This window comes from Didymosphaeria variabile (assembly GCF_027946475.1).
Source record: "Didymosphaeria variabile strain IMI 356815 chromosome Unknown scaffold_2, whole genome shotgun sequence".
In the NCBI taxonomy this organism is placed as follows: domain Eukaryota; kingdom Fungi; phylum Ascomycota; class Dothideomycetes; order Pleosporales; family Didymosphaeriaceae; genus Didymosphaeria; species Didymosphaeria variabile.
In genome coordinates, this window is record NW_026611621.1 from 4,145,561 (window position 1) to 4,172,086 (window position 26,526).

The window sequence follows — 26,526 nt, forward strand, 5'->3', positions numbered from 1 at the left end:
AAGGTATTGATTTGGCTCTGAATACTGATCCGGCAAGTTAACAGCTGATGTACATGCAGGTCTGTATGCGCGAGGTTCATCAGTGAACTATTTGACATGATGGTGGAAGGCTACGAGACAGGTCTGCGGATCGAGACCGCAGAACAAGGCGCGGCTTCGGCGCAGAACAGAGGAAATACGTACAGGACTGCTCGGCGGGCTGATACAGAGTCCAGAAAAGGATGCCCAACGCAAGATAAAGTAGTCCGACCGCCTCTGTGGCAGATACGGATAGTGAAGGTACAGAGGTACAGAAGGTATGTGAGAGATGTGAAAGTTGGATGTCTAGCTCCGACGCCTGCGTACTAGCCGAATGCCTCCCGTGCAGTATTCTCGTACAGGATGCCAATTACTTATTGTGTGGGAGAAAGCGCTGCAGTCAAGAAGAACAGGGCGATGGCCTGCGATTCGAGATGAGAGACGGGGAGAAGCAGGGCGTCAAACGCGCTTCAGCCGTGTGCCTTTCACGCGTTGAAGAGGGAGACAATGAGGCGCTGACAGATCAGACGGCGATGTCAACGTCTGCGGCAACGTATAAGGAGTGCGACGGCGCAAGCTGTGCTGCGAGACGTGCGGAGTGGATGTCGAGACTGTCTCGATGGAACGTGAACTCACTGTCGCATCTCTGAGCTTCGGCTGCGGAGCTTGTCCCCTTGGCGCAGCGGCGGCTAACTGCTTTGAGCCAGCACCCGCCCGCAATCTGTCCCCAGTCCTCCAAGTGCCCCATTGCACATCGCCCATCTAATAATCTACCACGCGACACACAACCCTCTACCCACCACCAACAATCAGTCTCTCATACATATAATGGATCAGGTCAAGGAGCTCGCCGAGTACGCTTCCCGCAAGCCACATCGAACCACGCGCTAACCGTCCTCCTCGCAGTGTGCCCCAGGAGTTCGTCAAGGACGGCCTTCAATTCGTCAACCGCTGCACCAAGCCAGACAAGCGGGAATTCATCAAGATCTCCCAGGCCGTCGGTGTTGGTTTCCTGATCATGGGTGTCATCGGATACGTTGTGAAGCTTGTCCACAGTGCGCAACACCTCCGAACGATATACGCGTGGTCTTCTAATCAGCAATGTAGTTCCTGTCAACAACATTCTCGTCGGCGGTTCATAGTTCTTCGCACGCATCCGATTGTAGGACGGTCAGACATCGTGATCAGAGACATGTGGAAACCAAGGCAGGATGGGGGACGATACTTGGCAAAAGAGGCGGGCGCAGAGGGCGCAAAGGGGGCGCACTTTGGCTGCATTGGCGCATTAGAAACACGTTTACACGTTGTACTATACCAGCATCTGGTGGTTCCCGGACTTCGGCTTCAATATATCCCTTTTCATTCCACACAATGCATCGAGCTTGGAGTTACTCTTGGGTTCTGACCGTACATGTGGACACAGTACAAAACCCCAATATTTTCATGAGTCGTAAAGTCATCTTCTGCGGTCGTAGGGCAGCAATGATGCTTCTCAGTTCTGGCGGGCTAGAACTTCGTCCTATCAAGCCAATCTACCAGCAAAGGCGAATCCTGAGCGCACGACTAGTCGTCGTACCAATGCCTTCGTCCGCCCGTCGCAATGCTCCTGTATAATCGCTCGTCGTGTTGTAGCTGTGCATTCACCCGTCTGCCTAGCTGAGGCTCGGCCTCATCGTCGTCCACCCCATCATTCCACGTATGAACTGTGCAAGTACCAGAAGTATTTCCCCATCCGTTCCAAGAAGTCGCTACACATTGATTAGCTAAGGTTTCGAGGTCAATTCATGCCAAAACATACCTGCCACCACAGGAGCGTTTGGATGCCAGCTTGCATCACGCACGCACGTGCTCCACCTCCCTCCGTTCCGCCTATGGAAATCGTACGTGTCGAACATGCTGTCAGGATCCCGCGGTCTTGAGTTTTTCGTTGCCTTGAGTACATCGATCTTGCCGGCTATCGTTGCATCCATATTCCAGACGTAGACCGAACCATCGTAGCTTCCAGAATATACATATCGCGAGTCTGTACTACCGGGAGGCGAAAAGTGGCATCGGATAAGAGTTTTTAGTACTTTGTGACCTCGGAAGGTCACCAGCGAACAGTCGTGGGGATGGGGCTTATAATCACTGTCGTCGTAGCCATTACTCCGATATTCGAATCGCGTCGTGTACGCATTGATGTCGACGCGGTCGGCCTTCTCCTTACTCATCATCTTCCTCAAATCCCAAAGTTTTGCCGTTTGATCTTTGCCGTTGCTGAGCACATAGCGCCCGTCGCCCTTGCTGTCTACATAGGTCAGACCCTCGGTATGACCAAGGAAAACACCGGCTTCCCTTCCGTCGCCCATACTTCGTCTGTCCCAGACCTTGATCGTGGTATCATCGGATCCAGAGTACAATATATGTGGCGACTGTGAGTCACCGAAGCACACCGCATTCACGTCGTCCTCATGTCCAGGTATTCTCAGGATAGACTGGCGCCTCTCTATATCGTACACGTAGACTGAGTTGTCGCCGGTCCCAGCGACGATCTCACGACCATCGCCAGAAAATCTAATCGACCAGATCCCAAAGTACGTGTGAAAGCCATGGGGAGTGGTTGTCCCGGTGTTGGCGAAATCAAGCAAATGCGGTTCAGACTCGTTGTTGGGGTCAGTAGGTGCAAGACATACTATACTTCGAATGGAGCTATAAGCCAAAAAGCGATTGTCGGGACTTAGGGACGCATCGGTAATGGTCCATTGGCCGTAGGGGTACACCACCGTTTTGTAGTATTTCCAGTCGTAAGGATTCGAAGTATCGTACATTCGCACTCGGAAATCCTGGGCGCAAGAAAAGAAGAAGTTGCCATCGTCCGAAAACTGCCCAGAGTAGCATCGCGCATTGTAGTGGATGATGGTATCAGCTACTCCCTCCGGGATCATGTCTTGTCTCATAAGTCTACTGGCGTTCTTCTGTCTCCCGTCGCCGCCCAGACCTAGTTCCCTCTGCATCACGTTATAGGCTAGCTTCTTCTTCCGCTTTATGCTATCTTCAGATCGAGGATTTGCGCCAAATGTGCCAGTATCCATGAGCTCTTTCCCTTGGTCGCTTGGAACCTTCTCGAAGGCGGCTCTGCCTGTATTCCTCCTTTTTCTCCGTGGTCCGACAGGATCATATCCGGTCGCTCGTTCGCCGCTATCGGTATATTCACTATCATCGTCGTCGTCTTCCTCATCGTCATCGTCTACAAGCGGTCGGCGGCGTAATTGTACTCCAGTTGTAGCAAAACCGCCAGTGGCGAACAATTGTCGAAGTCCCGATCGCCCGAGCAGCTGGAGTATCTGATCGCGGGATACTGCATTGGTCAGCATACCGATGCGTTCGTCTGGGGGGTTGTCGTACTGTATATCGGTCGTCCAGTACGTGCGCCAGTTGCGCCCTCCCCTTCTTCTTCGTTTTCTTCATCATCTTCCTCGTCCTCTTCTTCAGCTTCTCCGCCTTCCTCTTCGGTGATCTCCACCTCTATCTCAAATCCACCGAGGTTCTCTGCCGCATCTGTCAAAGCAATATCAGTCTTGCTTTCGCCTTAAAAGCGGCTTTAGTCCAAGTACCGTGAAAAGCCGTATCCATATCCTCACTCTCGTCCCCGCTACCTCCCTCGGCAGGAAAGTAATCCATGTCGTCATTATCGTCCTCGGTATCTTGCCAGAATGGGTCGGTGGGATCGTAGATAATGGTTCGCGGATCGTCTTCCTCGCTCGGAGTCTCTCGAGGATCTTGCGAGGAGCTCATATTCGGCAAAAAGCGATACAGCAGAGAGGTGAGGTTGAAGTCGGGCTATCAAGTCGTGCACATCATGGATACCCGGCATGTTGCCTCCACCGATAAATCCGGCGCTAACGTGATTTCGTAGAGCTATGACCTTTACAACATCAGTTCCAGTATACCGGTACCGTGATATTTATTAGTCGTCCTTGAGCAACGTCACAAGTACATATAATTGTGCAGCTACTTCCGATTCCAAAAAGTCCGATGTGTATGTTCTGTCCAAGCTCTTGAATAGCTCAGGAAACACAACACTACGACAATCGTGGACGTATTAATGCGATATAGATAGCACTCAGCGTTTGTACAAACGATTCATTTAAAGTCTGCAGACAAGCGCGGTATAGCTCGTCAGCTTTCCCATACATAGAATATCATTGTATAGTCACGAAAGTTTATAATAACATAACCATCAAGAACGTTGCCGGTCATTAATTCGCCCACTGCGGGACAGAGGAAAGTAGACGGGTATATCGATGTGCAAACACGGTGACGTGACAGGAATCACCGTTTCCAGAAACTCAACCTCCTCTCCTTTTTGCGTGTTCCTTCCGCATCTCCAACAACCTGCGTTGTCTCAGCCTTGCTGCTTTTCCTAGGACTGGTCTTGATTTTCGTAACGAACGGTGGGTCCTCGTCCGATGAACTTGGAGCCTTCTCGAGTGCCGACGTCGAGGAGAGGGGTAGGTCCACTATCCGCCTGAAAGACGGCGAACGTCGACTAATGGATGTGCTGATTCGTGTGCTAGTCTTCCTAGCTATGAGCTTGTTGTCCGAGGCCTTTGAAACAGTCGCCAAGGACCGGACGTTTTTCTCCGAAAGATGTGGAGCCGTAATAGCAATACCAATACCTGAGTGATCGTCCACTGTTCGTGCAGGTAATGTCTCAGCTGCTGATGGGTGTTTGTTGAAGATGAAAGGTAACGAGCTGCGTCTGACAGGTGTGACCGGCGAAGAGGCCAGCGTTGGGATGACGATAGATACAAGACCACCCAACAGCCCACTCTCCTCAGCAGGATTGACCTTGGGCTCGATCTGTTCGTCGTAGGTGCTTGACAACGATGACGCAGAGCTTGCACCATCGCTCCACCAGTGAGACGAGGTGCTGTCGGGGGAACTCGTAAGTTTTGGAGGTGTGTGCGGTGTGACTGAAGTGGCGAAGTCATCGATTAGGAGAGGATACATCAACCACTCCACAGCCTTTTCCTGGCGCGACCGTAACGGGTCCATAATGGCGATGCAACAGGGCCCCACCTCACCTGGGCGCTGACTGCAACAACGGGGTTTTGGCTCTGGTGTGGATGGCCTCAGCCAGGAAGTCTCTGGTCCTATTGTAGCTTGTGACGGACGCTTTGTGAGACCAGCGTTTAGGGTCGAGGTTCGCGACGGGACTCGCGATGGCACCTCCGGAGGTGCATCGACCAATGTGTCATTCAGCCCGTTGCCATAGCCATGAACAAGGATTTCGCAGTGTGTTTGCGGTTTGAGGCTTATGCTGTTCTGACTCGACCTTAAGCTGGGCAACGAAAGTCGCCTGCGCGAACGGATGGATGAGGGTCGAGAAGATTGTGAAATCTTCAAAGGTGCAGGAATCTCTATGGAGACTCGTCTACTATTGGGGTCGGTATTAGTGTGTTGCAAGTAGTCGCAATTCTGGCAGTCCGGCTCGATGGTCGAGAGTCTTGTTACAGGAGCACCCGCCTCGAAAGGTGAGCCATGTAGTTCAGCTATGTACTTGTCAATAGGATTCGCATCCAAATGGGTACTGGAGAGAGACGAAGGAGTCATTGCCGTGTGCCATTGCGCAGATTCAGTGACAAGGCAGCAAAGGTGGTAATTGGGGCCTTCAGTATCGCGGACCTCGGTAGGAGCACGAAGTGCGGCGACCAGATATTGTAGAGTACCGTAAATCAGAAGCCATCTGACTTTGCGAGCATCTGCCATAGAGGTCTTTTCTTCCGAACTGCTAATGACGCATTGTCTCTCAAAGCGCATGTAGGCTTGAACGACTGGGGCCTCGCTCTCCCCATTTGTCGCCATGATGAGAGCAGCTCGAGCGCTCAGATAACGCTCATCCTTGCCCTGCTTAGTCCCCAATGTCATCGATTTGAATGTTTTCTGCGACTTTGTTCTCGTCCTGGAAGATGATACCTCAGACGGTAGCAGTGGTAGTGGATGCGGCAGAGGCGGGAATCTGTGCCTTTTATCGAACGAGTCGACATTCTGCAGGACGCATATGCCACCGCTTGCCAGCTTTTGGGACGCCAAATCTGCCGTTGACTCGGAGTCAACAATATAATCGTACAAGTTCTTGAAATCGAAGTATAAAGATCGAAATAGCGCCTTGGAGAATGTCGTCCCTTTAGGTGGAGGCCAGTAACCAAATTTGTCAACGTAGAAGCTATGCAAGAACGATCTGAATCGATCCAGATGATTCCGGGCTCCACTGGTGAGTCCCAGATATGCTGATGAGAGGTCGTCGTCCAGAAAATTGCGCACAGCCGATGTAGATCGACCTAGCTCAATTTCGATTTCCAGATACGCTCGAGTGATCAAAGCCTTCGTCAGGCGAGATTGAGACTATGAATGTTACTGATGCTCCATGAAATTTGAGATACGGTACAGGAACGGGAACGGAGGTTTGAGTGATCACGCCAGTCAGGCGATGCTAAAGTTAAACCACTCAAGCTTGTGTCCTTTGACTGCAGGTACTTACCGAGAACTCAGGACTGAGGACGAGCTTCTCGTTCATGCCCACACAGTGCGCAAATGCGTCGATCCAAGCGTCCCGGAGCTTGTAGTGCTCAGCGTAGTAAAGCATAGCGAGAGCATAGTCGGGAAAATCAACGAAATTTCGATAGCCTTGAGCATCTACGTAGTTTAGGAAATCCTGGTGGTTATCTACTCGTCCGGGTCGGAAAAGGCGCATTCGCTCTTGCAGATCGATCATTGCCTGTCCCAGATGATCCCCCACCAGCGGTTTTCCGAGAACGAATGCGAAGAAGTTTCGCGTTGCTATGTGCCATCGGAATGACGCCTCGCGGGTGGTATCCTCGGGAGCTGGGATGTAGAGCTCCACAAGTCGCTTCGAGATTGAAGAGCCGGGACTCCACGTTGTTTCTTTTCTTGTCTGAGCGAAGCAAAGGCTAAACATGGAACCGCAGTTACTTTGCTTCAACACTCGGAAGGGAACGCAAAAAGAGGGACCGCGGCGCGATTGCCCTACGGCGTAGAGATGTATAAGGCAGTCTCCATTCTCTTCCCAAAGCTCTGGATCCTGTAAAGACGTAAGCAACGCACATGTATCACAGTAGAAATGTTCTCACTCTTCGCAGGCCGTCCCAATTGCTCACTGTGCGCGTCAACCCCGCCCACCTCTCGACCCGGCGCATTGAATATGTGCTGTTGAACAATCGCTCGGAAACAACAGCCTATCTTCTGAAAGGTCTAAAGCCTGTTGGGTAGGGTAGACGACTGTGTGGAATCCAATGTCACCGTGGTCGAGGCTCTCGCGGGTGCAGGCTCATAGAGGCTGTTGATCCAGACGTCAGGACTCAGGGGCGGAGGAGGGACTATGTTTGAAGTATGTGTTTCACGGTGGGTGGGGTGGGAGCTTCGAAGTAGGGATTTGACCTTCGTTCCGAAGTAGGACGAGGCCGCTGTGTATATGTATCTAGGTAGCCGACGTGACCTCAGCTTTGCGCGTATCTGGGGTGGCTCCCAGCTAGCCCGCGCACGGCGCGTTCAGGCGCATCTGGTGGCTTCGGCTACAAAGGAGCCGGCGATGCAGCTCCAGATTGTCGGCGGATATCGACAGATTGGCCCGACTGGGCGTAGCTGAGCGCACCATGGCAGGCGCTTCAGGGCAGCTTCTGGTGGCTTGCTGCAGGCGGTTCTCGCCCCATGGCACACACGAGCGCCCAGCTGTCCAGGCTGAACTGAAGTCCATGGGTGAGCGAGGAATGAGAGCGGGAGAGTCCAGATGCACATGCTTGTTGTTGCGATTCCATCTTCAGGGTCAGCGCCGATCTGCAGCGGCGCGTCTCGACGTGAGATGTGTTGGTGCGTTCCAACTGGTCGGCCAATGGTGCGTGGCGATTCCGACGGCTGTGTGCAACACCACGGCTCTCCCACGGCTTCGTTGCATCACCACTGCTGCTGTTCCCCGCCTGGCAGATGGACTTTACAGTAAACGACGCGCGGCTTTAAGCTACAGCACCACTCGACGGCAGCTAGATGCCCCGGCTCCCGCCCTATCCTGAAGTTGAGCTGTCATCAATCTCGCGAAAGGCGATTGTGCACCTACCTGTAGGACTGGTCTCTTACAGGTATACCCTCGAGTGTCACCAATGAGGACATGATTCCGTCGCTTATTACAAGCATACAAGCATGCACTGAAGTACGGTTGCTTACTCAACACATCGGCTGCGCGGCCAGCATCTACCCGTGGACAGGACCCGCTCAGCTCCCTGTGCTACCCAAGATCAGACAACTTAGCGGCCGGCTGTGCACAAACTTTTGGCCTGCCGCTGTACCACACACTCTTGCCTCGCCTGTGGAGCTTCATCGCGAGAGCTGCGAGATGCTCCACCAGACTCCTCGCGGCAGGTGCAAGATGCTATCGTGCATGGTCAAATCAAGAACTGTGCGCCTGCAGCATGCCATCCCGCATCAGATGCACTGATGCTCTCATATCCGGCGCCTCTAAGCTCGAGCGCGGTGAAGGCTTGTTTGTCTGCTTTCACCTTCACACAAAACACTTGAACAGACCGCACTTGGCATATGAGCACCCAGCGCCTGCCTTGCTATGCGTAACCCATAACCCTTGCTTCAAACGCCGGTTAGTCTTTGACCCTCGTGGTCTCCAGCTGGCCACCAACATTGAACCTTGAGTATGACTTTGGATCGTTAGTTGCACCTTCCATACCTGACAATCAAGACACGTGCTAATAGGCTTCTGGCAGGGACTGACGGCGGCTCTTCCGACGACTCGCAACAAGATCGCGGCGTCTCGGCAATGCAGCCTCTAGAATTCACAAATGGCCATGACAACCAGGACAAGCTCATCCGCGCCGAGCTACAACGTCTCCTCTTCCGCATGACTGCGCTAGAAGACGCAATGAGCGACTTTGGCGTGTATGTCGTTACTCAGAATATACAGAACAGGCCTCTGAAAGTGTGGCCAAAGTACGAAAACTACCTTGACCTTGCTGCTGCGTCCGAGGGGCTCAAGGACACTGTCCAAGGCATGGAGGCGCTCATCCAACGTGTAAGTACGCAATACAATACAGGCAACCGCAATTTGCTATCTCCCGACAACACGGTAATCCCACAGGACGTGCAAGAATCACGATTGACCATATACGCGTTTATGTCAACATGGCAGAAATGATCTGCTAACACCCCATCCAGGCCAGCTTCAGCAAGTGCTGCGTCACGCTGTATATAGCCCAGGCACGCGACATTTCTATCAAAATCAGTAACACAATAGCATCGTCGATGAAACGTATAAGCGAGAAAACAACAGACATTGATACGGAAGCGGAAGATGCGAGTGGATCCAAAAACCAAGACGCTGCCATCACTGCGATCATAGCCGAGTTGGCTAAGGTTATCACACATTTGACGGCCGCAGCAGAAAGCACATGGGCTGCCATGAACTTTCTGGAGTCCATTCCACATAAGGCCTCAGACAAGCAGGGAGACAAGATCATGAAGACACAGTCTTATCTCTCCTGGGCTTGCTGTGTGACCGTGGCGGTCCTAGCCTGCGTCGCAGTCTTCAACAGCCACATCATACCTGGAATACGCAGTGCACCACAGCTACCAGATGCCTTCTTAGATATGCAGAATGTTTGTGGTATGATGAACAAGCACCTGCATGTCGCCGCACAAGTTCAGAATGCTACGCTGGCTGAGTTCGATCAGCGCTTTCGGATGATCGAGAAGGCTTTGGCGAGCAACGATGAGCGCATCGATAATGTTTGGTAAGCATTATATTGTCACATACAGTAAACTAGATCCTAACCGCGTTTTCACTACTAGGGAAGCTCTCGGTCCGCCGAATGCCCAAGGGACTTACTTTGCTCGTAATACATTCTCTGAGGAAGGTACCATCCCTGACGGCCAAGGCAGCAACCTCCACGACATGAAGGAACGGATGGGCAAGGTGGAAGCTGATGCGCTGGAGCTCAAGAGGAAGTTCCAGCGCGCTGAAGTACGCATGACCAGCCGCATCAACAAGCTCGAACGGAAGGAGGGACTAGGCAGGAGTGAGATGGAGTAGGGTGGTTTGCACGTAGACATTCTTCGTGCATTTGATGGCTGTCTCCTCTTAAGCTGTGATAGTGGCTATGAATAGTACGCAGTCGGATCTTCGGTGCTGCTCATAGATATCAGCCATTGTATTATGGAATCCTTGGGGGGCGCCGTATTGAAGACAGAGAAAGTCATGGGCATCATCAAACGGATTCGGCATGTCATCGCATTACAATAAAGCCATCCATTGCAGAATCGCAGCATGATCCCCATGAAGTTATGAATCAATACTCGCTCCACTCTCGTTGACCTTTGAACACCCGCCATAAGCCGTACCATCTACTTGCAGTCCTCGCATACCTCTCCGTCTTTGACCCCGCCATCCGCCTTGTTTTCTGCATTCTCTGCTACCTTCTCTTCTACCTTCGCGTCCACCTTCGTTTCCTTCGCCTCGTCACCCGCCCGCCCCTTCTTCCTCCCACATCCGAGTGCCCAAGATCCCTCTTCGGATCAATGTGATCCCTAACCCTCTGCTTCAGCACCTTCGTCTCAGGAAACCCACCCTCCGTTTTCCGATCCCACAGCAGCACCGTCTTTGTTTCGACTTTTCCATCACCTGCTTCATCACTGACACTCGGCGGAATGTAGGTCTACGGCACGCACGTTAGCCGGTGGTGGGATACATAATGAATCCAGTTGGAACTGACAAGCTCGGCTGTGAAGAGACCGCCCGTAGCCGGTATGAGGGCTATCTCCCCGATCTGGGTTCCAAAGGTTGAGAGCAGTTCTTGGCCAAACTATGTATATTTGTTAATGTTGAGGTCGAGCTGCACGTGGGTGGAAGAGCCGCGTACGTAAGCGGCACGCAGCATCCACCGGCATTGTGTGCAATATGTGATGGCTACCCGTGGCAGGGATACAGGTGCATTTTGGGTTGACGCCATGGCTGATGCCGTAGTGGTTGCAGGTTATGGTTGTCGCAGCGTCGAATGAAAGTCACTGTGGGTGGGAGGAGATTACGTCAGTGGGCAAAACGCGAAAATCGCAGGTAGTATGAGCCACACGTTTTCGACTTTCATCACGCAAGAATGCAAAGGGAGTCACATCACTGAAACAATGGTTCGGAATTTCTTAATTGCTTCATCATTCATATGTACCGAGGCGGGCATGACACTCGAGCATTACAATACTACCTAGAGTACACTTCACATCCAGGATATCGTGAAGACATATCCTCCAACCACTCTTTAAGACGCCTGAACTAGAGAACTAATCCGATGCATGCAAGTAGTGAGAAGGAGGGATGGAAAGAGGAAAGCCGTAACACGTAAAAGGGGGAATCAAACGCCGAGCCAAACTTTTCAAGGCGGGAGAGCGAAGGCTATCTAGTCAACCTCCTCCATAGCGCTCTCTCCAGTCGCCTCGGCAGCAGGCTCGTCAGCCTTGGCCTCCTGCTCAGTCTCAACCTCCTCGTCGACGTTCAGGCCGAGCGAAACGAGCTTGTGAATGCGCTCAGCGTACTGGACGGGCTCGTCAATGGTGAAGCCAGAGACGAGGAGAGAGGTCTCGAAGAGAAGCAGGGTGATGGACTTGACGGTGCGGTCCTCCTCGCCGTCAGCCTCGACCTTGCGCTTGAGTTCCTTGATGATGGGAGACTTGGGCGAGATCTCGAAGGTCTTCTTGGAAGACATGTACGAGCTCATGGAGGTGTCGCGGAGAGCCTGGGCCTTCATGATACGCTCCATGTTGGCGGACCAACCGAATTGGCCGGTACGGATGGCGCAAGGAGAGCCGGTGAGCTTGTGCGAAACAACCACCTTCTCGACACGCTCGCCCAAGACGTTCTTGAGGCTCTTGGCGAGACCCTCGAACTCCTTCTCCTCTTCCTCGCGCTGCTTCTTCTCCTCCTCGGTCTCCTCAAGCTCGAAGTCCTTGGTGATATCGACAAGCTTCTTGCCGTCGAACTCCTTGAGCTGGGTCATGGCGTACTCATCAATGGGGTCAACCAGGAAGAGGACCTCAAAGCCCTTATCCTTGAGAGAGTCAAGGAACGGCGACTTCTGGACAGCCTTGAGAGACTCGCCGGTGATGTAGTACATCTGCTTCTGGTGCTCGGGCATGCGAGTGATGTAGTCGGCGAGAGAGGTGGTCTCATCGCCAGACTTGGTCGAGTTGAATCGCAGAAGCTTGGCAAGAGACTGGCGGTTCTGGGAGTCCTCGTGGATACCAAGCTTCAAGTTCTTGCTGAAGGCAGAGTAGAACTTGTCGAACTGCTCACGGTCCTCAGCGATCTCGTTGAAGAGCTCGAGAGTCTTCTTGACGATGTTCTTGCGGATGACCTTCATGATCTTGTTCTGCTGAAGAGTCTCACGCGAAAGGTTGAGGGGCAGGTCCTCAGAGTCAACAACACCCTTGACGAAGCTGAGCCACTCAGGGATGAGGTCGGTGGCATCGTCGGTAATGAAGACACGGCGCACGTAGAGCTTGATGTTGTTCTTGGTCTTCTTGGTCTCGAACAGGTCGAAAGGCGCGCGCTTGGGGACGAAGAGGATGGCGCGGAACTCGAGCTGACCCTCAACGGAGAAGTGCTTGACGGCAAGGTGGTCTTCCCAGTCGTTGGAGAGCGACTTGTAGAAGGAGGCGTACTCCTCCTGGGTGATATCCTGCGGGTTTCGGGTCCAGATGGGCTTGGTCTTGTTGAGCTCCTCCTCCTCGATCTTGGACTCCTTGACCTTCTTAGTCTTCTTCTCCTTCTTCTCCTCCTCCTCGTCATCGACCTCCTCAACCTTAGGCTTCTTCTCGTCGCCCTCCTCGGTGGTCTCCTCAGCCTCATCATCCTCGACCTCCTTCTCGGTCTCCTTGAGGACGTGAAGGTAGATGGGGTAAGAGATGAACTCGGAGTGCTTCTTGACGACCTCCTTAATCTTGCTCTCGTTCAAGTAATCGGTCTGCTCATCCTTGAGGTGGAGGATGATCTTGGTACCGCGGCCGATTTGCTCACCCTCGGTGTCCTCCGAGATCTTGAAAGTGCCACCAGCGCTGGACTCCCAGATGTACTGCTCGTCATCGTTGTGTTTTGAGACGACGGAGACACGGTCTGCGACGAGGTATGCGGAGTAGAAACCGACACCGAACTGTCCAATCATGGAAATATCGGCACCAGCGGAGAGAGCCTCCATGAACTGCTTGGTGCCAGAGCGGGCAATGGTACCAAGGTTGTTGATCAGATCGGCCTTGGTCATACCGATACCTGAGTCCTGGATGGTGAGGGTCTTTGCCTCCTTATTGGGGATGATGTCAATGCGGAGGTCCTTGCCGCTGTCGAGCTTGCTGGGGTCTGAGAGAGCCTCATACCGGATCTTGTCGAGGGCATCTGAGGCGTTGGAGATGAGTTCTCGTAGGAAGATCTCCTTGTTCGAGTAGACGGTGTTGATGATGAGACCAAGCAGCTGAGAGATCTCAGCCTGGAACTCGAAGGTTTCCGCCATGGTGGGGTATATGTGCAAGTCGGTCTAGGAGCTGTCGAACAGTCAGACAATGTGCCAATGTAGCTGGGAATGTCAAAGCGAAGATCGAGCCCGAGTAGGAAAAGTTTTCGACTCGGTGGGGTAGCTCAAAGGCGCAGGTGCGGGCGCAGGCGGCAGGCACTTACAAAAGGAAGTCGTAGGTAACCCGGTAGCTTTACGAGAAAGCTGTGCGTGGGGTGGGTGGTAAGTGGTGGGCAGATGCGTCTGCAGCGGGTCTCAATGAGCAATTCAAAGAAGATGAAGAGCAGGCAGAGGTAGAATTGCAGGCGTGGACATATATACGGCTGTGGTGGAGCTCGAGAATCTTCTAGCAGAACGGCAGAATCGCATGGAAACTGCTGGCGGGAACCAATCACGCCCTTTAGCCGCCTTCACCGCCCTAAATTGCGCCTCGACCCCAGCAACCCCGACCGCCCTCCCACAGCCTCTCTCACTTGTAGCCTGTTTGCCTGTGCTTTTGCATCTGCGCGCAGCCCTTGGACGATTGTTTGCTGTTCTGCCTGACGCACCGCCATCCGCAGCCACTGCAGCCGCGCCCGCCCGCATTTGAAGAATTATCACCGCGGTTCATAACATTGGGACGAAGCCGGGTACAAGGGCAAAGACCACAGCGGTTCTTTAGAGGGACAGCGTCGAGTCCTTTATATATAGAGACTACCAACAAGAGGCCGCTGCACATCTTGCAGGGGCTCAGGTGGTTGTAGGGCATATTTGGGGTAAAGTACGGCGAGCATGTCCTGCATGGCTGCCTGTCTGCCTCGGCCGGCCTGTACACCATTCTGCATACGCGAAAATGTTGAGCGGTGCCGGAGATCTCGAATGCTCTCGCAGGTTGTCAATTGCACTCTTGTGGCCCCATCTTGTGAAACCACAACTCCTTTTGGATAAATATGGTATTTGTTTCTACTGGACGGGTACTCTGCATATCGCATCCCGAGTCTGACACAGAATGAACTTCCAGGGATAAACTTAGATCGTGCTATGAAAGAGCTCTCGCAGACGATGCCCCGAATCAAAGCATCACTCGAGCGCCATAACTGCCTCGGCTCGTCCTGGGACGTAGATACCATCTAGACATTATACCAGCGATCGAGCACAGCGTCAAATGCGGTAAACACTCTTATCTCGCTCTGAACGAAGGAAAGAGATACACTCATTAGTTCGAACTAACAACTGCAATACGTATCTCAAGGAGCCACAGTAGATCACGTCACGATAGGGTCCGACACCTGGTCATATTAACGATCCTGGTACCCCACAACGCTCAGTTAATCACACATCCGGGCGTCTGCATTGTACGTCCCTTTGTAATACAGAGGTGGATGCGCTGGTCAGAGCCTACCAGTGTTTAGATCACACAGAGTAAACTCTTATTGCGAGTGCACACCTAAGATATCTTTTAGCACTATGTACAAAACAGAATGGGAACGGCCATGTGATGTTGGCGTAGTTCATTCATCTGATGTTTATGCATGGTATGATTCAGCTTAGACTTCTACATGTCGTGTGCGAAGAAGCTGTCGGTATGGCTACGTATATCTCGAGGTGAGGTCGTATCTACCCATAGAATCAACGATCAGGAACGACGAACGCGGATATCGCGAGGCAGCACTTCAACATTAAAGTAAGGAATGCATCCTTGGGCATGGCTGTAACCATATCATTGTTCATAGGGCACAGATGAAATGGGTATTCTCTTATGAGCGGGTTGTTCTATGGCAAACATCCCACACGCACACAGACATACCTCACGGAGCAACCATACGGCACCCCCATCGTGGTATGGCATTGTGAAAGTTATTTTTAGGAGAGCAAAGATTTGAGAAGGTCGTTGCATAACCCGGGTGTATCACCACGCCAGATATTATCTCGAAGCGACCTCTACTTCGCGTATCCTAGGGTAACATAGGGGTGGTTATGCTGGCAAGGTTCCCTAAACCTTCAAACGTTAATTCCCGCGGGTCGGCTGTAAGCCGCTCTCAAGGCACAATAGCTCCATTGGTGGAATGAACGCGATGAAGGCACCGAACAGCTCGATGTAGCTATAGGGGCACAAGGGTCATAGAATAAAGGTCTTGTAGCGGTTTCGTCTGCTGAGCAGAATTTGAGGTTCCGTCACATAACCCTGCCCCACAGAGCCAGATGCATAGCCAAGTCGGCCGATTTGCTGTACATATCAGCATGATTCAGAGGTGTTTACATTGGTAAGACTTACGGAAGGGTTGAAAGCGTGTCCGCCCACTAAGCTGGTCTCGCGAGCGCACAAAACCTTTGTTGGCTACAGGTTTACTACTGAGACATCGCATGGCTCAATGTAGTGATTCATGGCATGGCAGTCATATATTTCTTGATATAAATTCTTTTTTGATCCCACAGAAACATACATCCATAACATCATCCATTTCTTTTATTGAGTCTATATGAAGGTACGCAGGAACTCTCCTAGCGCCATGATGGCCATCGCTTGACCGTACGGCATGCTAGTAAGGGGTATCTTTTTGTAGAAATCCAGGTCGGGTCCCATTGCAGTTCCGAAGCTCACTTCGAGCAATTCACCCTCCGTGTTAATTTTGCCCAGCACTGCCTTCACCGCCTTCACCGCCGGTTCCAAGTATTCCTTTCCGATATAACCCTTTCTTACACCCTTGAGCATACCGTAAGCGAAGCCCGCAGTAGCTGACGCTTCGTCATAGTTGCCGTCTTCGAGGGGAAGGTCAATCAACGTCCGCCACATGCCGTTCTCTCCTTGATGCTTGACAAGTGCTTTGCATTGCGCCTCGAAAATACCGAGGAGGAACTGTCGGAGCGGATCGCCAGGCTGGAGGCGTAGCAGTTCGACAAACTCTGGTAGAACTATTGTGAGCCAGGAATTACCACGTCCCCATCTTGCTCTGGCGAAGTTATGTCCGATGCTGCCATCCTTGCCTTCTTCCCATTTCCATCCGTGGAAGAAAAGGCCTGTCGAAGTGTCGAACAGATATTGGCAATGCAAGATGAATTGTCTCTTCGCTTCCTCAACGTACTCTGGCCGATTCAATGTGAGACCGATCTTCGCAAGCGGAAGCGCGCTCATCATCAGCGTATCGTCCCACAACTCGTCCTTGTTGAATGAGTTGTACGTCTCATGTTGGAAACCTCCATATTTGGTTTTCGGCAGCCCGTTCATGAGCCACTCTGCCCACGTGTCCAGCCATGGTAGGTATGTCCGGTTGCCGGTGTCTTCGTACAAATATGCGAGCGTGAGGAATGGACTCATTGTGTTGATGTTCTTGGTTGTTCCTTTGGCCAATTGCTTCTGGAACCAGCCAGTCATAATGTCTTTGGTATCTTGTGAGCCCGTCAGTGTGTAGTAGTGCCACAGGCCATATAAGCCGATGCCATGCGTCCACTCCCATCCGTCCCAGCCTTTGGTATCGATCACGCGCCCATCTTCGAGTCTGAGGAGAAATTCGCCGGTTGTATCATGAATATTTATCAGATTGTGCGTGAGCAGCTGAATTGCCGAGTGGATGTCATCGGATTTCAGACCGTGGATTGTAAGTGTCGACATGTTGAGCCAACCTTGTCCAGTTTGTACCCCGCGCTTTACTGTCTTGTGTTTACGTAGATATGGGAAAGTCGCGAACGGTGTAACAAGTGACCCAAGAAAGTATCAGTGGGAATGTATAACCAAGACAGGAAACAGAAGGATTGGATGCTTGAGTCCTGAGATATTTTGGAAGTGGAATTGTTTACGTTGCTGCCGAGCTACGATCGGTCCGCAATGTACCGACCGCAGTGGACCGTCGTTACATTGCACCCCGAGCCACACCTGGGCATGGATCAACTCACATGACAACCTTCAATTTTGTTCTACGCTAACTCTTGCTCCGCGTCAATAGATGTCCCCGATCTATCGCAGACCACATGTCCCAATGTTGGGGACACCAGGATTCGGATCCGGGCACCCGGGGCGGAGAGGACAATGCCAAGCAACGCACGTGAGAATCCTCATTTGAAGCCTCCGGAGCAAATCTTCCACCAGCTGTCGCTCATGTTTCGGCGCCTATTCACCCGGGTGCGCTGGCCAAGGCATCGATGGGTCGTGCACGGATGCACTCTCCGCAGCGTCTAATTGCGCCGCCCCAGGTCCACCCCACAACCTGAGTCGGGGGGCCAATTCGTGTGGAGAACTTTGTCCGGGGATGACTCTCAATCGTTAGGCTTGCAGTGCCCCTGCAAAGACCCTTAAACCCTATACAGACTAAGTCAGACGTAACATCGGTCGCGAAGAGCGTAAGTCGTGCGGTTGGTGTTGCCCCGAAAGGTCACCATGCCCGTGGTGCTAGGGTAGGCCAGTTTTCCCGGGGGCATGGCAGGCAGTACTTAGAGACTGGCTCCACATGTTGAATCACATTCGTGAGTTCGGGTCTATCCTCTCCACCCACAACTTCGCCTCACAGTTATCTCCTGTCAAGGTTGCTCTTACCTCAGGTCCGTCAACATGGCCCGTTCAGTACACAGCGACGTGCACGCCGCACCCGATGTTAAACATGATAACGCCAATGTTGAGCGTGTGTTGTCGACAGATGAAAAGGCCGAGCACATTAACTATGACCGTATCGACGACGAACTAGCGAAATATGCCAACGCTGAAGCCATCGAGATCACACCGGAGGAGAACAAGAGACTGAAGCGTATGATTGACAAGCGCGTGCTGCCGATCATGGTTTTCACGTACTTTTTGCAGGCACTGGACAAAGGAACCATGTCTTTTGCTAGTATCATGGGTCTACGGACTGACATTCCCGTTTTATCGGATAACAGCAAGGTATTTCATCAGCCGAATGAAGTTTAATATCGAATGCTCACGTTAATCAGTTTGCTTGGCTCACTACTTGTATCTACATCGCTGTGCTGATCGTTGAGTTTCCGACGAACTGGTTGATTCAGAGGGTGCCCATCGCCAAATACCTAGGGTTCAATAGTAAGTTCTGCCCAAAGCGCCCTCAGACTCCTACGTGTCCCGAAAAGTTTATTGAGACTGACTCTATGCTTCGTTTCCAGTTATGGCATGGTCAGCTGTCCTCGCCCTACACGCTGCCTGCAAGAGCTTTCCCGCCTTGGTCGCCGTCAGGACACTGCTCGGTATCTTCGAGGCAGTTTGCCAGCCGACGTTTTTGATTCTCAGTTCCATGTGGTACAAGCGAGAGGAGCAAGCACAAATTGTTACCTACTGGTACATGATGAACGGAATGCAGCAAATTGTTGGTGGTCTGCTCGCCTACTGCTTCAGTCTAATCAAGCCGCCGTCGCCATTGAAGTCATGGCAAGCCATCTTCATGACATACGGTATCCTTTCCTTCTTTTGGGGCATCTTCGTCGTCTGGTGGCTTCCTGGTCAGTATCCCTCACCATAAGTTCGGGAAACGTATTGGCTGACTTCGATTTAGACAGTCCTATGCGCGCAAAGTGCTTTTCCGAGGAAGACAAGAAACTCATGATTGAGCGTGTCCGGTCCAACCAAACTGGTCTCCAGAACAAGAAGTTCCGTGTCTATCAGATGAAGGAGGCGCTTACCGACCCTCAATCCTGGTGCTACTGCCTCATTGCCATTTGCACTACCCTTCCAACATCCGGTCTCGGTGGCTTTGCCAACATCATCATCAAGGGCTTTGACTTCTCCGTCCTGGAGACCCAACTTCTTGCCATGGTCCTCGGCGTAGTCATTATCATTACGCTCATTTCTGCCACATGGCTTGCCAACAAAACTCAACAGAATCTGCTTGTCATGGCCATTTATGTCATTCCGTAAGTCTGGCAGCAAACCCTCCAAGCAAAATCGTTGCTAACAAGAAGTTAGATCTTTTGTTGGCACCATCGTACTGATGACGGTCAAACTCCACAATAAGGCCACTCAAGTCGGACTTCTGATCAGCTACTACATTGTCCTCTCTTTCTGGGCCGCGCAGACGCTCTCCATGGCGCTACTATCTCGTAACATTGCTGGTCAGACCAAGAAGACAACCGTGGTGGCCATGAACTTCATCGCCTGGTGCGTTGGGAATGCCATCGGACCTCAAGTCTTCCTCTCGCGAGATGCGCCCCGCTACTTCATCGCTTTCTCGACCCATATGGGTTGCTACGTCTTGCTCGTCCTTGTTATCGCCTTCCTGCGATTCAACTTCATGCTTCGCAACAAAAAGAAGGACCAACTTGCTGCGCAGGTAGCGGAGGCAAACGATGACCACCTTGTGCACGCTTTCGATGATTTGACGGACAAAGAGAACCCGAGTTTCAGGTACATGTATTAGGTGCTTTGTTGAAACCAAGTTTAAAGGCACAAGGAGAGGTAGATGTGATCATTGAAGCAGTAATTTACTTCGCGTCAATGTGATTACCTAGTCATCCATTGGATACTACCCGTGGACATATATATCTTATCAGACTGAAAGCGCCCTGTGAAACAATCATGTTTATTGATAGCGATGGAAGCCCACAAGGCTAGGGCTACAGCAGCACCTGTCTCTAGCTTCTTTCATGTGAGCATTATTGATATGGGATCAGATTAGCAATTGAGACACCTGTAGTACCCTTAGAATTGATGTATTGAAATGGTTATCTGACTAGATCAAAATAAGCTTACGTCCGACCTTTGAATGGGCACCAAACCTAGCAGGCCAGCTATATCCAGGTTAGAGACAGCGTTGTGACTTTATTTAATTGCTGGTTGGGGCCTTCAAATCTGCAGGTGCCCAGGTGCCCAGGTGTCCAGGTGCGTAACACGTGATAGCGCGAGAGCCCTGGAGCGAAAGGGCGGAACGTCGAATCTAGCGCCCCGTACACTCATGACAGCATGGCGCAAACCGCGCGGCCACCGGAGACAACAACTATGGCCAGTACGAATGAAGAGCCGAAGCAACCGCCTCCGGAAACGCCGCAGAGCCTCTGGCTGCGGCGCGCAGTGATAGCATCCTTCTGGGCTGTCGTGGCCTTCCTGGGTCTCCCAGTATGGTGGAGGACAACAGCCATTTATCGTGCCGAGCTGCCGCTACAGGACATGATGTCCTGGGCTAATGCACAGGTTGGAACACCTGTCAAGGCTGCATTTACTCCATTGACCAGTACACAGGAATGCAAGCTCGTCTTTCCCCTCCACATCGCTGTAGAAGCCCCGCTGCCTTCCCACGACGTTCATCATCTGCTCGAAGCCACGCAGAACGCCCTCAACGACTTGAACAGCTTCCCCGCCCACCAACTGCGCCTCGCCTTCGCCGAACCGCCGCCGCCTGCCAATGCCTCGCAACAGGTCATCGTTGACGGCACCGGTCCGGCAAAGGAGGACGACACAGCTGCTCTATCCGTCCGCTTGATACCTGTGGAAACGGGAGCCACACCCCGTTCGCGATTGCAACCATACTCGACAAATCTCGATGTATATTTCTCGCCTAACCAAATACCCTTACAGTCCTCGACCAGCTCGCCGCTCGCAACCTATATTGCTGGAGAGTTGCATCAATTGTATGCACAGGAACAGGCGCAGTTGGCCAACCTGATCTCTGATGCATCCTATCGAAGCAGATCCGCGTCTCCAGATGTAGCAGCCCAGCTTCAGCGTCAATCAGCACGCGCGTTCAAATATGCACCCACCTACCATCTCACCTTTTCCTTGTTCACGCCTACATCGACTCCATCAGCCTGGGATATCGACGCCGCTTTGCGTCAGTATATGAGACCCATTCTCGAATCTTTCTCCGGGATCAGCAATTTCACCATTGATACCCAGGTCCAACTCTACGCCGGTTTCTCGCCTTCAATCCGGCAACCAGAGTACGATGACAACGCCAAAGCGTGGACCATTTACAAAGAAGACGTCAGTGGCTTCATCAACGCCGCCGAGTGGCCTCTGAGCCCCAGCATCGGTCAAGGTCCGACGATCAACTTCGCTCTCTATGTTCCAGACGAAGGCCAAGCCCCGCTGCTCGTCCAGGGAAGCAGGGATAACAGCTGGCTGATCCCTCAGTGGGGCGGTGTCATGATCTTGAATCCTCAATCACGCGACCCCACCTTGACCAAAGAAGCGCTCGTGCCTGCCATGCAAGTTTTCTCGACACAATTGACCTCCCTTCTCGGCTTGCCGCAGACACCGGCCTCATTGCCTCTACGCATCTCAACGTTGATACGTGTCCACGCCGCTTCGCTCATATTCTCAAGTTCGTCTACACTTGGCGCTCTTGCGCAGGTGTATCAGAAGATGCCTACCATTCCAGTCCCGGACTCTGTCGCCAAATCCGTCGATCTGTCTTTAGCGCACCTTAATCAAGCTTGTGAGAGCTTGCGCGAGGGCCGTTTCCAAGACGCCTTGGAGAACGCGAGAACTGCAAATGGGGAAGCTGAAAAAGCATTCTTTGAGCGGTCCATGGTGGGCCAAGTCTACTTCCCAGACGAGCACAAAGTTGCGGTCTACCTACCTCTACTTGGTCCAGTGGCTGTTCCTCTGGTTATGGCTGCGCTTAAGGAGGTAAAAGCCGGCATTGCTGCCCTGAAGGGACGGTGATGAAGCATCAAGTGTATGTACGATATCCATGCATGATTTGGTCGAGGTTTTGCTGGAGCGCGCCACATCTCTTCCTCGTCAGAATTGTGGACCTGAGTGGTAGACCCTGCATGGCCAAGTTCTCTCCTTCCTAAAGGCAGGTGGGTGGGTTGGGCGGCAATTGGGACGCCCTAGTTGGAGGAACGTGTGTTATATCATGCCAGACTATAGGTCGACAGTGCTGAACCCTTTGTCTAGTTTGCGTCCTGTGTTTTACCCCAGTATCGGCAGTACAAGGATGCTCACACGCAGTACATGGGACAGTACCCAAGCAAACGGTTGTAGACTGTACACTCAACAGCAAGTAGCACAGTATGTGCCAATGAAGTGGTATTGATGCACATAAATACTCCTACATGATCCACGAACAAGTCGCTAAAAAGCTTGCAGAAGCAGCCTTCGACAGCATAATGATAGCTCTATGACTAACTTACATCAGATCGATGATTCGTCCAGTCAACTGGTGCAAACCGTAATACAGATCAGCTCCACACATTCTACTCTTCCAGGTATGACAACTTCCGCATCTCACCCAGCCTCGACCTGGCCTGAGCAAGGGAGTTTTCGAGCTGTAATATTTCGACCTGGGGATGATAGTCAGTACAAGGTTGGTTTGGGCAAATTTAGAGGATGAACGTACTTGCTGTTCCATCTGTCGGACCTTGAACTCATGATCACTGAGCTTGCTGTAATCCGTTGATTCGCCCTCATCCTTATTTCTCTGCGCAATAATGTCCTGTACCTGCCTCACCAACGAACGGCAGGCACCTGTGACCGCCTTTGATGCATTCTCCAGTCGGTCCTGTGTCTTGCTCATGAAGCTAGCCTTCACACGACTAGCAGCTACAAGCTGCGCGGTCGAAGCGGCCACGTCGTTGGATGCAACAATGAGTTGTTCAGGCGAGTTGCGACCAGAGATCACGCCATCAGCGGTCTCAATGAGGGTATTCGTGGAGGAGGCAACGGCCTTGGCGGCGCTGATGAGTCCCTCAGTCCAGCGGTTGTGCTTCTTGTAGAACTGGGTGCGGGTCATGCTGCCCCTACCTTCACGAACAATTTCCTTCTGTGACTCGGTTGCCGCTTTGATGAGCTGAGCAATTGCATTCGTCACAGCAATTGCGGCGTCAAGGATAGAGTCGTGAATCTTAAGCTCGTATGTCGAGAATTGATCTCGTGGCTTGTTCTTCAGCTTGGAAAGTCGCTCAACGGCAGCGTCAATAGCATTAGCGGCCTTTGTAAGCTCGTCCTCGACTAATTCCCCAAGATCTCCGGAAGCGTTGGTGATCTTGCTCTTCGGTGCGAATGCATCTGCCAACTTCGACAAACTTTGCAGATTGCGAAGGACCTCGGCATTGTTATTCACAACAACGTTGAATTTGCCGTCTGCATCCAGATCATACAGACGTACGGATTGTACGTTGCGGAAGAATTTCACGGTGGCCGTTGCAGATTGCCGCGCGGCATTGAGGAGAGCATCCGCCTTGTTGTCGTCTGAAGCAAACCTGGTGAGACCCTTGGTATCACTCAAGACATCCCCAATTGCACCGGCAAATGCATTGACAGTATTGATTACGTCTTTGTGCGTAGCATTCGGTCCGTCCGCGATGAATCCATTGAAAGCTGTAGCAAAATCCATGGCACATGTAGACGCCTTTTCGATCTGTGAAAGAACGAAAGCGCCAGACGCGTTTTGATTTCCAGCATGCATGGACGAGTCGAGTTCATACAAGGCGTCATCCACCCGCTGTACTCCGCTCTGGAGCACGGAGTCAATGATATCGTTAATCTTCTGCAAGCTCTGCGCAATGAGCTCATCGAGGCCATCGTCCATTGCACTGTTGCCGGCGTTCTGGTTCAACTTCATCGCTTCCAATTCCAGGAGAGTTTGATCCATGCCTGCTCGGAAAATCTCCAGCTCTTCTTCCTTTTCGCGCAATTGGCGTTCGAGGTCTGAGTCGCCTTCGCGGTATTTCATCTGTACATCGTCCAAAGCGCGCGTCTTATTACGCAAAGCCTCTTCGAGATCCGCAATCTCCCTATTATGTCTCGAAAGCATGGCCGACAACTCCGAGCCTTTGCCTCGCTCTGCATTTTCTGCCCTTTCCAAGGCAAAGCGGAGCTCGCGCTTGACTTTCTCCAGTTCGTCCTTGTGACCACCAGAGCTACGATCCTTGTCGAGTAGCGCTCGATCACGCTCACGAATCATATCAGCGAGCTCAAGATTTTTCGTTTTTAATTCGCGCTGAAGCTTGTCTCGCGCATCGATAGCTTCTTGTGCAGAATTGGCCTTCAGTTGAACGGACTTGAACTTTTGTAGAAGCTGGAGGTGTTCATGACGCAGCTGCGAATACAATTTAGCCAGCGATTCGTACTTTGACCTCCACGTGTTGAGCTGCTCTTGCAGCGCCTTGATCTGGTCGTCCCGTGAACCCATCTGTTGCTGGAAGTTTATGTTCATTTGCTGAATCTCGCCCTCCAAGGCCTTCATCCTTTGGTCGTATTGTTGGAGCATAAGCTGATCACGCTCGTACTGCGCGCGCGCATTCAAGTTCTCCCGCTCTAAATCGGCGAGACGCCCTTGAGTCTGTTGCTGGTATTGCTCGCGCAGCAGTTGCTCTTGGGCTAAGCGAGCCTGTTCTGCCTGCATCCGCTGTTGTTCCTCAAAGTCCTGCTGTGCGCGCATTTGTGCCTCTTGCTGCTGTCGCTGAGCTGCTTCCCATTGCTCTTGCAGCCTTCGCTGCTCGGCTTCGTATTCCTCCTGCTGTCTCTTTTGATCATTTTTCCAGAATTCGTTAATAGGCTCGGGATCCACAGATTGTGCACGTGGTGGCGGTGCTGCTTCCTCCGCAGCCTTAGGCCGCGCGGGTAGTGCAGGCGCCGACTCGTCCTCCGAGAGGAGGTTCGGTGGGTCTTGCGGCAGCTTCGGTACGGTGATCAAGCTTGTGAGATACCTAAGGTTCGAGCACTCATAGTAGAACTTGACAAGACGATAATGTTGTGCGTCATATCTGCCGCGTAGAGGAGACAGTGCTTCATCGTCGCCGAGGGCTGCGCAAGTTAGCGCGCGCAAAAGAGTATCTATACATAGTACACTCACTGGTGTGCATCGCCCGAAGCATGCTCGTGATGAACTTGTAAATGCCATAACTCTCTTGAACAAGCGGCACAAGCGCTGAGATGCGGCATTCGTTGTTGTTGGCACTTCGGAAATGGGAGAAGATCAATTTCTGGAACTGGTCTATTTGGTCTTGCAATGTCATCAGGTCCGAGATCGTCTCGTAGCCCTCGTTCGGGTCATTGATCGACTTGAGACTGATGTACTCTTCGTATTCAAACGTGCCTGGCCTGATGTCAGTCCCCGCAGTGTCTCGGTCTCGAGCAGCTCACCGTTGAACTCTGGGTGCTGGCGGTGGAAGGCGAGTTTGGCCTGAAGGTAATAAACGTATTCGGTGATGAGGCGTCCGTAGCCTTTTAGACCGTCGCCGCCGCCAGTGCCTCGCTGCAGGCTGTCGAGCCATTGTATGTTGGCCTGTGCTTCCCTAAGGACTACGGGGTGTCCTTCTTGGAGGACCTTGTGAACGGTGATGAGCGCCTTGAATGTCTGGACTTCGTCGGCCATAATGGGCTGCCTGTGGTCTGCATCAGTATCATTGGAGGGTGCGCGGCGTCTGCGATCGAGGCGGTTGTTCGCGGGTGTACGCACACTTTCATCCCCTGCCAGAAGGAGGCAGAGCTCTTGTGGTCCCATGTGTAGACAATGCAGCTGCGGACATGTTTGCCTGCACGAGTGTGAGCTTGAATCAAGAGAAAGGGCTTCGAAGAGGTACATACGCTTGGGAGCCGTCTCTTCAATGCTTGTTGCCTTGCGGATATTGATGGCAAGGTCCTGTTCCTGCCTGGATTCCTGTTCAATGGGAAGTATCATAACGACGGGGAGTCTCCTTACTTTCCCATGTCCACATTGCGCGAGGACCCGTAGAGCGACATGGTGCTGTCGTGGGCACGGCGCTGGGCCAGCTATTGCACAGGCAGGGGCGTCCGGGGGGCACGCAACTTGGAAAGGCGCGTGGAAAGACGGTATAGAAGGCGCGTGGGAGAGGATTCGCGCAGTCAAGAGCGAATGGAAACGGAAACCGTTGGCGTTGGTGCCGTGGGCGGGCGACTCGATGGTGAGATATGTTGAGAGCTCGCTGCGCTATATGGGTGCCTGAGTGACGAAGTGACGAAGCTCCAGCCTTGGCATGCCGTACTTCGAGCTCTTCCACGCGGCGGGCTCGGCGCAGCCAACCCACCTGGAAATGCACGCGCAACCTGGTCGCCCCCGCTGAGCTGGCACAACTG

The 26,526-nt window shown here is 52.4% G+C and overlaps 10 protein-coding genes across 10 annotated transcripts; 5 read left to right on the forward strand and 5 right to left on the reverse strand.

The window, feature by feature from the left end:
• Positions 1-846: 846 nt before the first annotated feature.
• Positions 847-1,160, forward strand: N0V89_003082 (uncharacterized protein; the record flags this gene model as incomplete). Its single annotated transcript, XM_056211884.1, has 3 exons — positions 847-872; positions 925-1,073; positions 1,126-1,160. The coding sequence occupies 3 exons, from the start codon at positions 847-849 to the stop codon at positions 1,158-1,160; spliced, it is 210 nt and encodes a 69-aa protein (XP_056075357.1).
• A 421-nt stretch (positions 1,161-1,581) lies between these two features.
• N0V89_003083 (uncharacterized protein) lies at positions 1,582-3,792 on the reverse strand (the record flags this gene model as incomplete). The annotated part of the gene is made up of 4 exons (XM_056211885.1): positions 1,582-1,766; positions 1,817-3,355; positions 3,403-3,585; positions 3,639-3,792. The coding sequence occupies 4 exons, from the start codon at positions 3,790-3,792 to the stop codon at positions 1,582-1,584; spliced, it is 2,061 nt and encodes a 686-aa protein (XP_056075358.1).
• A 537-nt stretch (positions 3,793-4,329) lies between these two features.
• Positions 4,330-6,979, reverse strand: N0V89_003084 (uncharacterized protein; the record flags this gene model as incomplete). The annotated part of the gene is made up of 3 exons (XM_056211886.1): positions 4,330-6,405; positions 6,449-6,493; positions 6,542-6,979. The coding sequence occupies 3 exons, from the start codon at positions 6,977-6,979 to the stop codon at positions 4,330-4,332; spliced, it is 2,559 nt and encodes an 852-aa protein (XP_056075359.1).
• A 1,653-nt stretch (positions 6,980-8,632) lies between these two features.
• On the forward strand, positions 8,633-9,217 carry N0V89_003085 (uncharacterized protein; the record flags this gene model as incomplete). The annotated part of the gene is made up of 2 exons (XM_056211887.1): positions 8,633-8,636; positions 8,790-9,217. 2 exons carry the CDS (start codon positions 8,633-8,635, stop codon positions 9,215-9,217), a joined length of 432 nt encoding a protein of 143 aa, XP_056075360.1.
• A 107-nt stretch (positions 9,218-9,324) lies between these two features.
• N0V89_003086 (uncharacterized protein) lies at positions 9,325-10,111 on the forward strand (the record flags this gene model as incomplete). Its single annotated transcript, XM_056211888.1, has 2 exons — positions 9,325-9,812; positions 9,871-10,111. The coding sequence occupies 2 exons, from the start codon at positions 9,325-9,327 to the stop codon at positions 10,109-10,111; spliced, it is 729 nt and encodes a 242-aa protein (XP_056075361.1).
• A 1,357-nt stretch (positions 10,112-11,468) lies between these two features.
• On the reverse strand, positions 11,469-13,571 carry HSP82 (Hsp90 chaperone hsp82; the record flags this gene model as incomplete). Its single annotated transcript, XM_056211889.1, has 1 exon — positions 11,469-13,571. One exon carries the CDS (start codon positions 13,569-13,571, stop codon positions 11,469-11,471), a length of 2,103 nt encoding a protein of 700 aa, XP_056075362.1.
• A 2,455-nt stretch (positions 13,572-16,026) lies between these two features.
• N0V89_003088 (uncharacterized protein) lies at positions 16,027-17,160 on the reverse strand (the record flags this gene model as incomplete). The annotated part of the gene is made up of 1 exon (XM_056211890.1): positions 16,027-17,160. The coding sequence occupies one exon, from the start codon at positions 17,158-17,160 to the stop codon at positions 16,027-16,029; it is 1,134 nt and encodes a 377-aa protein (XP_056075363.1).
• A 933-nt stretch (positions 17,161-18,093) lies between these two features.
• N0V89_003089 (uncharacterized protein) lies at positions 18,094-19,903 on the forward strand (the record flags this gene model as incomplete). The annotated part of the gene is made up of 5 exons (XM_056211891.1): positions 18,094-18,420; positions 18,471-18,576; positions 18,657-18,989; positions 19,043-19,400; positions 19,453-19,903. The coding sequence occupies 5 exons, from the start codon at positions 18,094-18,096 to the stop codon at positions 19,901-19,903; spliced, it is 1,575 nt and encodes a 524-aa protein (XP_056075364.1).
• A 542-nt stretch (positions 19,904-20,445) lies between these two features.
• On the forward strand, positions 20,446-22,146 carry GPI17_2 (GPI transamidase component; the record flags this gene model as incomplete). Its single annotated transcript, XM_056211892.1, has 1 exon — positions 20,446-22,146. One exon carries the CDS (start codon positions 20,446-20,448, stop codon positions 22,144-22,146), a length of 1,701 nt encoding a protein of 566 aa, XP_056075365.1.
• Positions 22,147-22,682: 536 nt separating this feature from the next.
• On the reverse strand, positions 22,683-26,172 carry N0V89_003091 (uncharacterized protein; the record flags this gene model as incomplete). Its single annotated transcript, XM_056211893.1, has 7 exons — positions 22,683-22,769; positions 22,826-25,233; positions 25,283-25,525; positions 25,573-25,814; positions 25,889-25,964; positions 26,017-26,081; positions 26,132-26,172. The coding sequence occupies 7 exons, from the start codon at positions 26,170-26,172 to the stop codon at positions 22,683-22,685; spliced, it is 3,162 nt and encodes a 1,053-aa protein (XP_056075366.1).
• Positions 26,173-26,526: the final 354 nt, after the last annotated feature.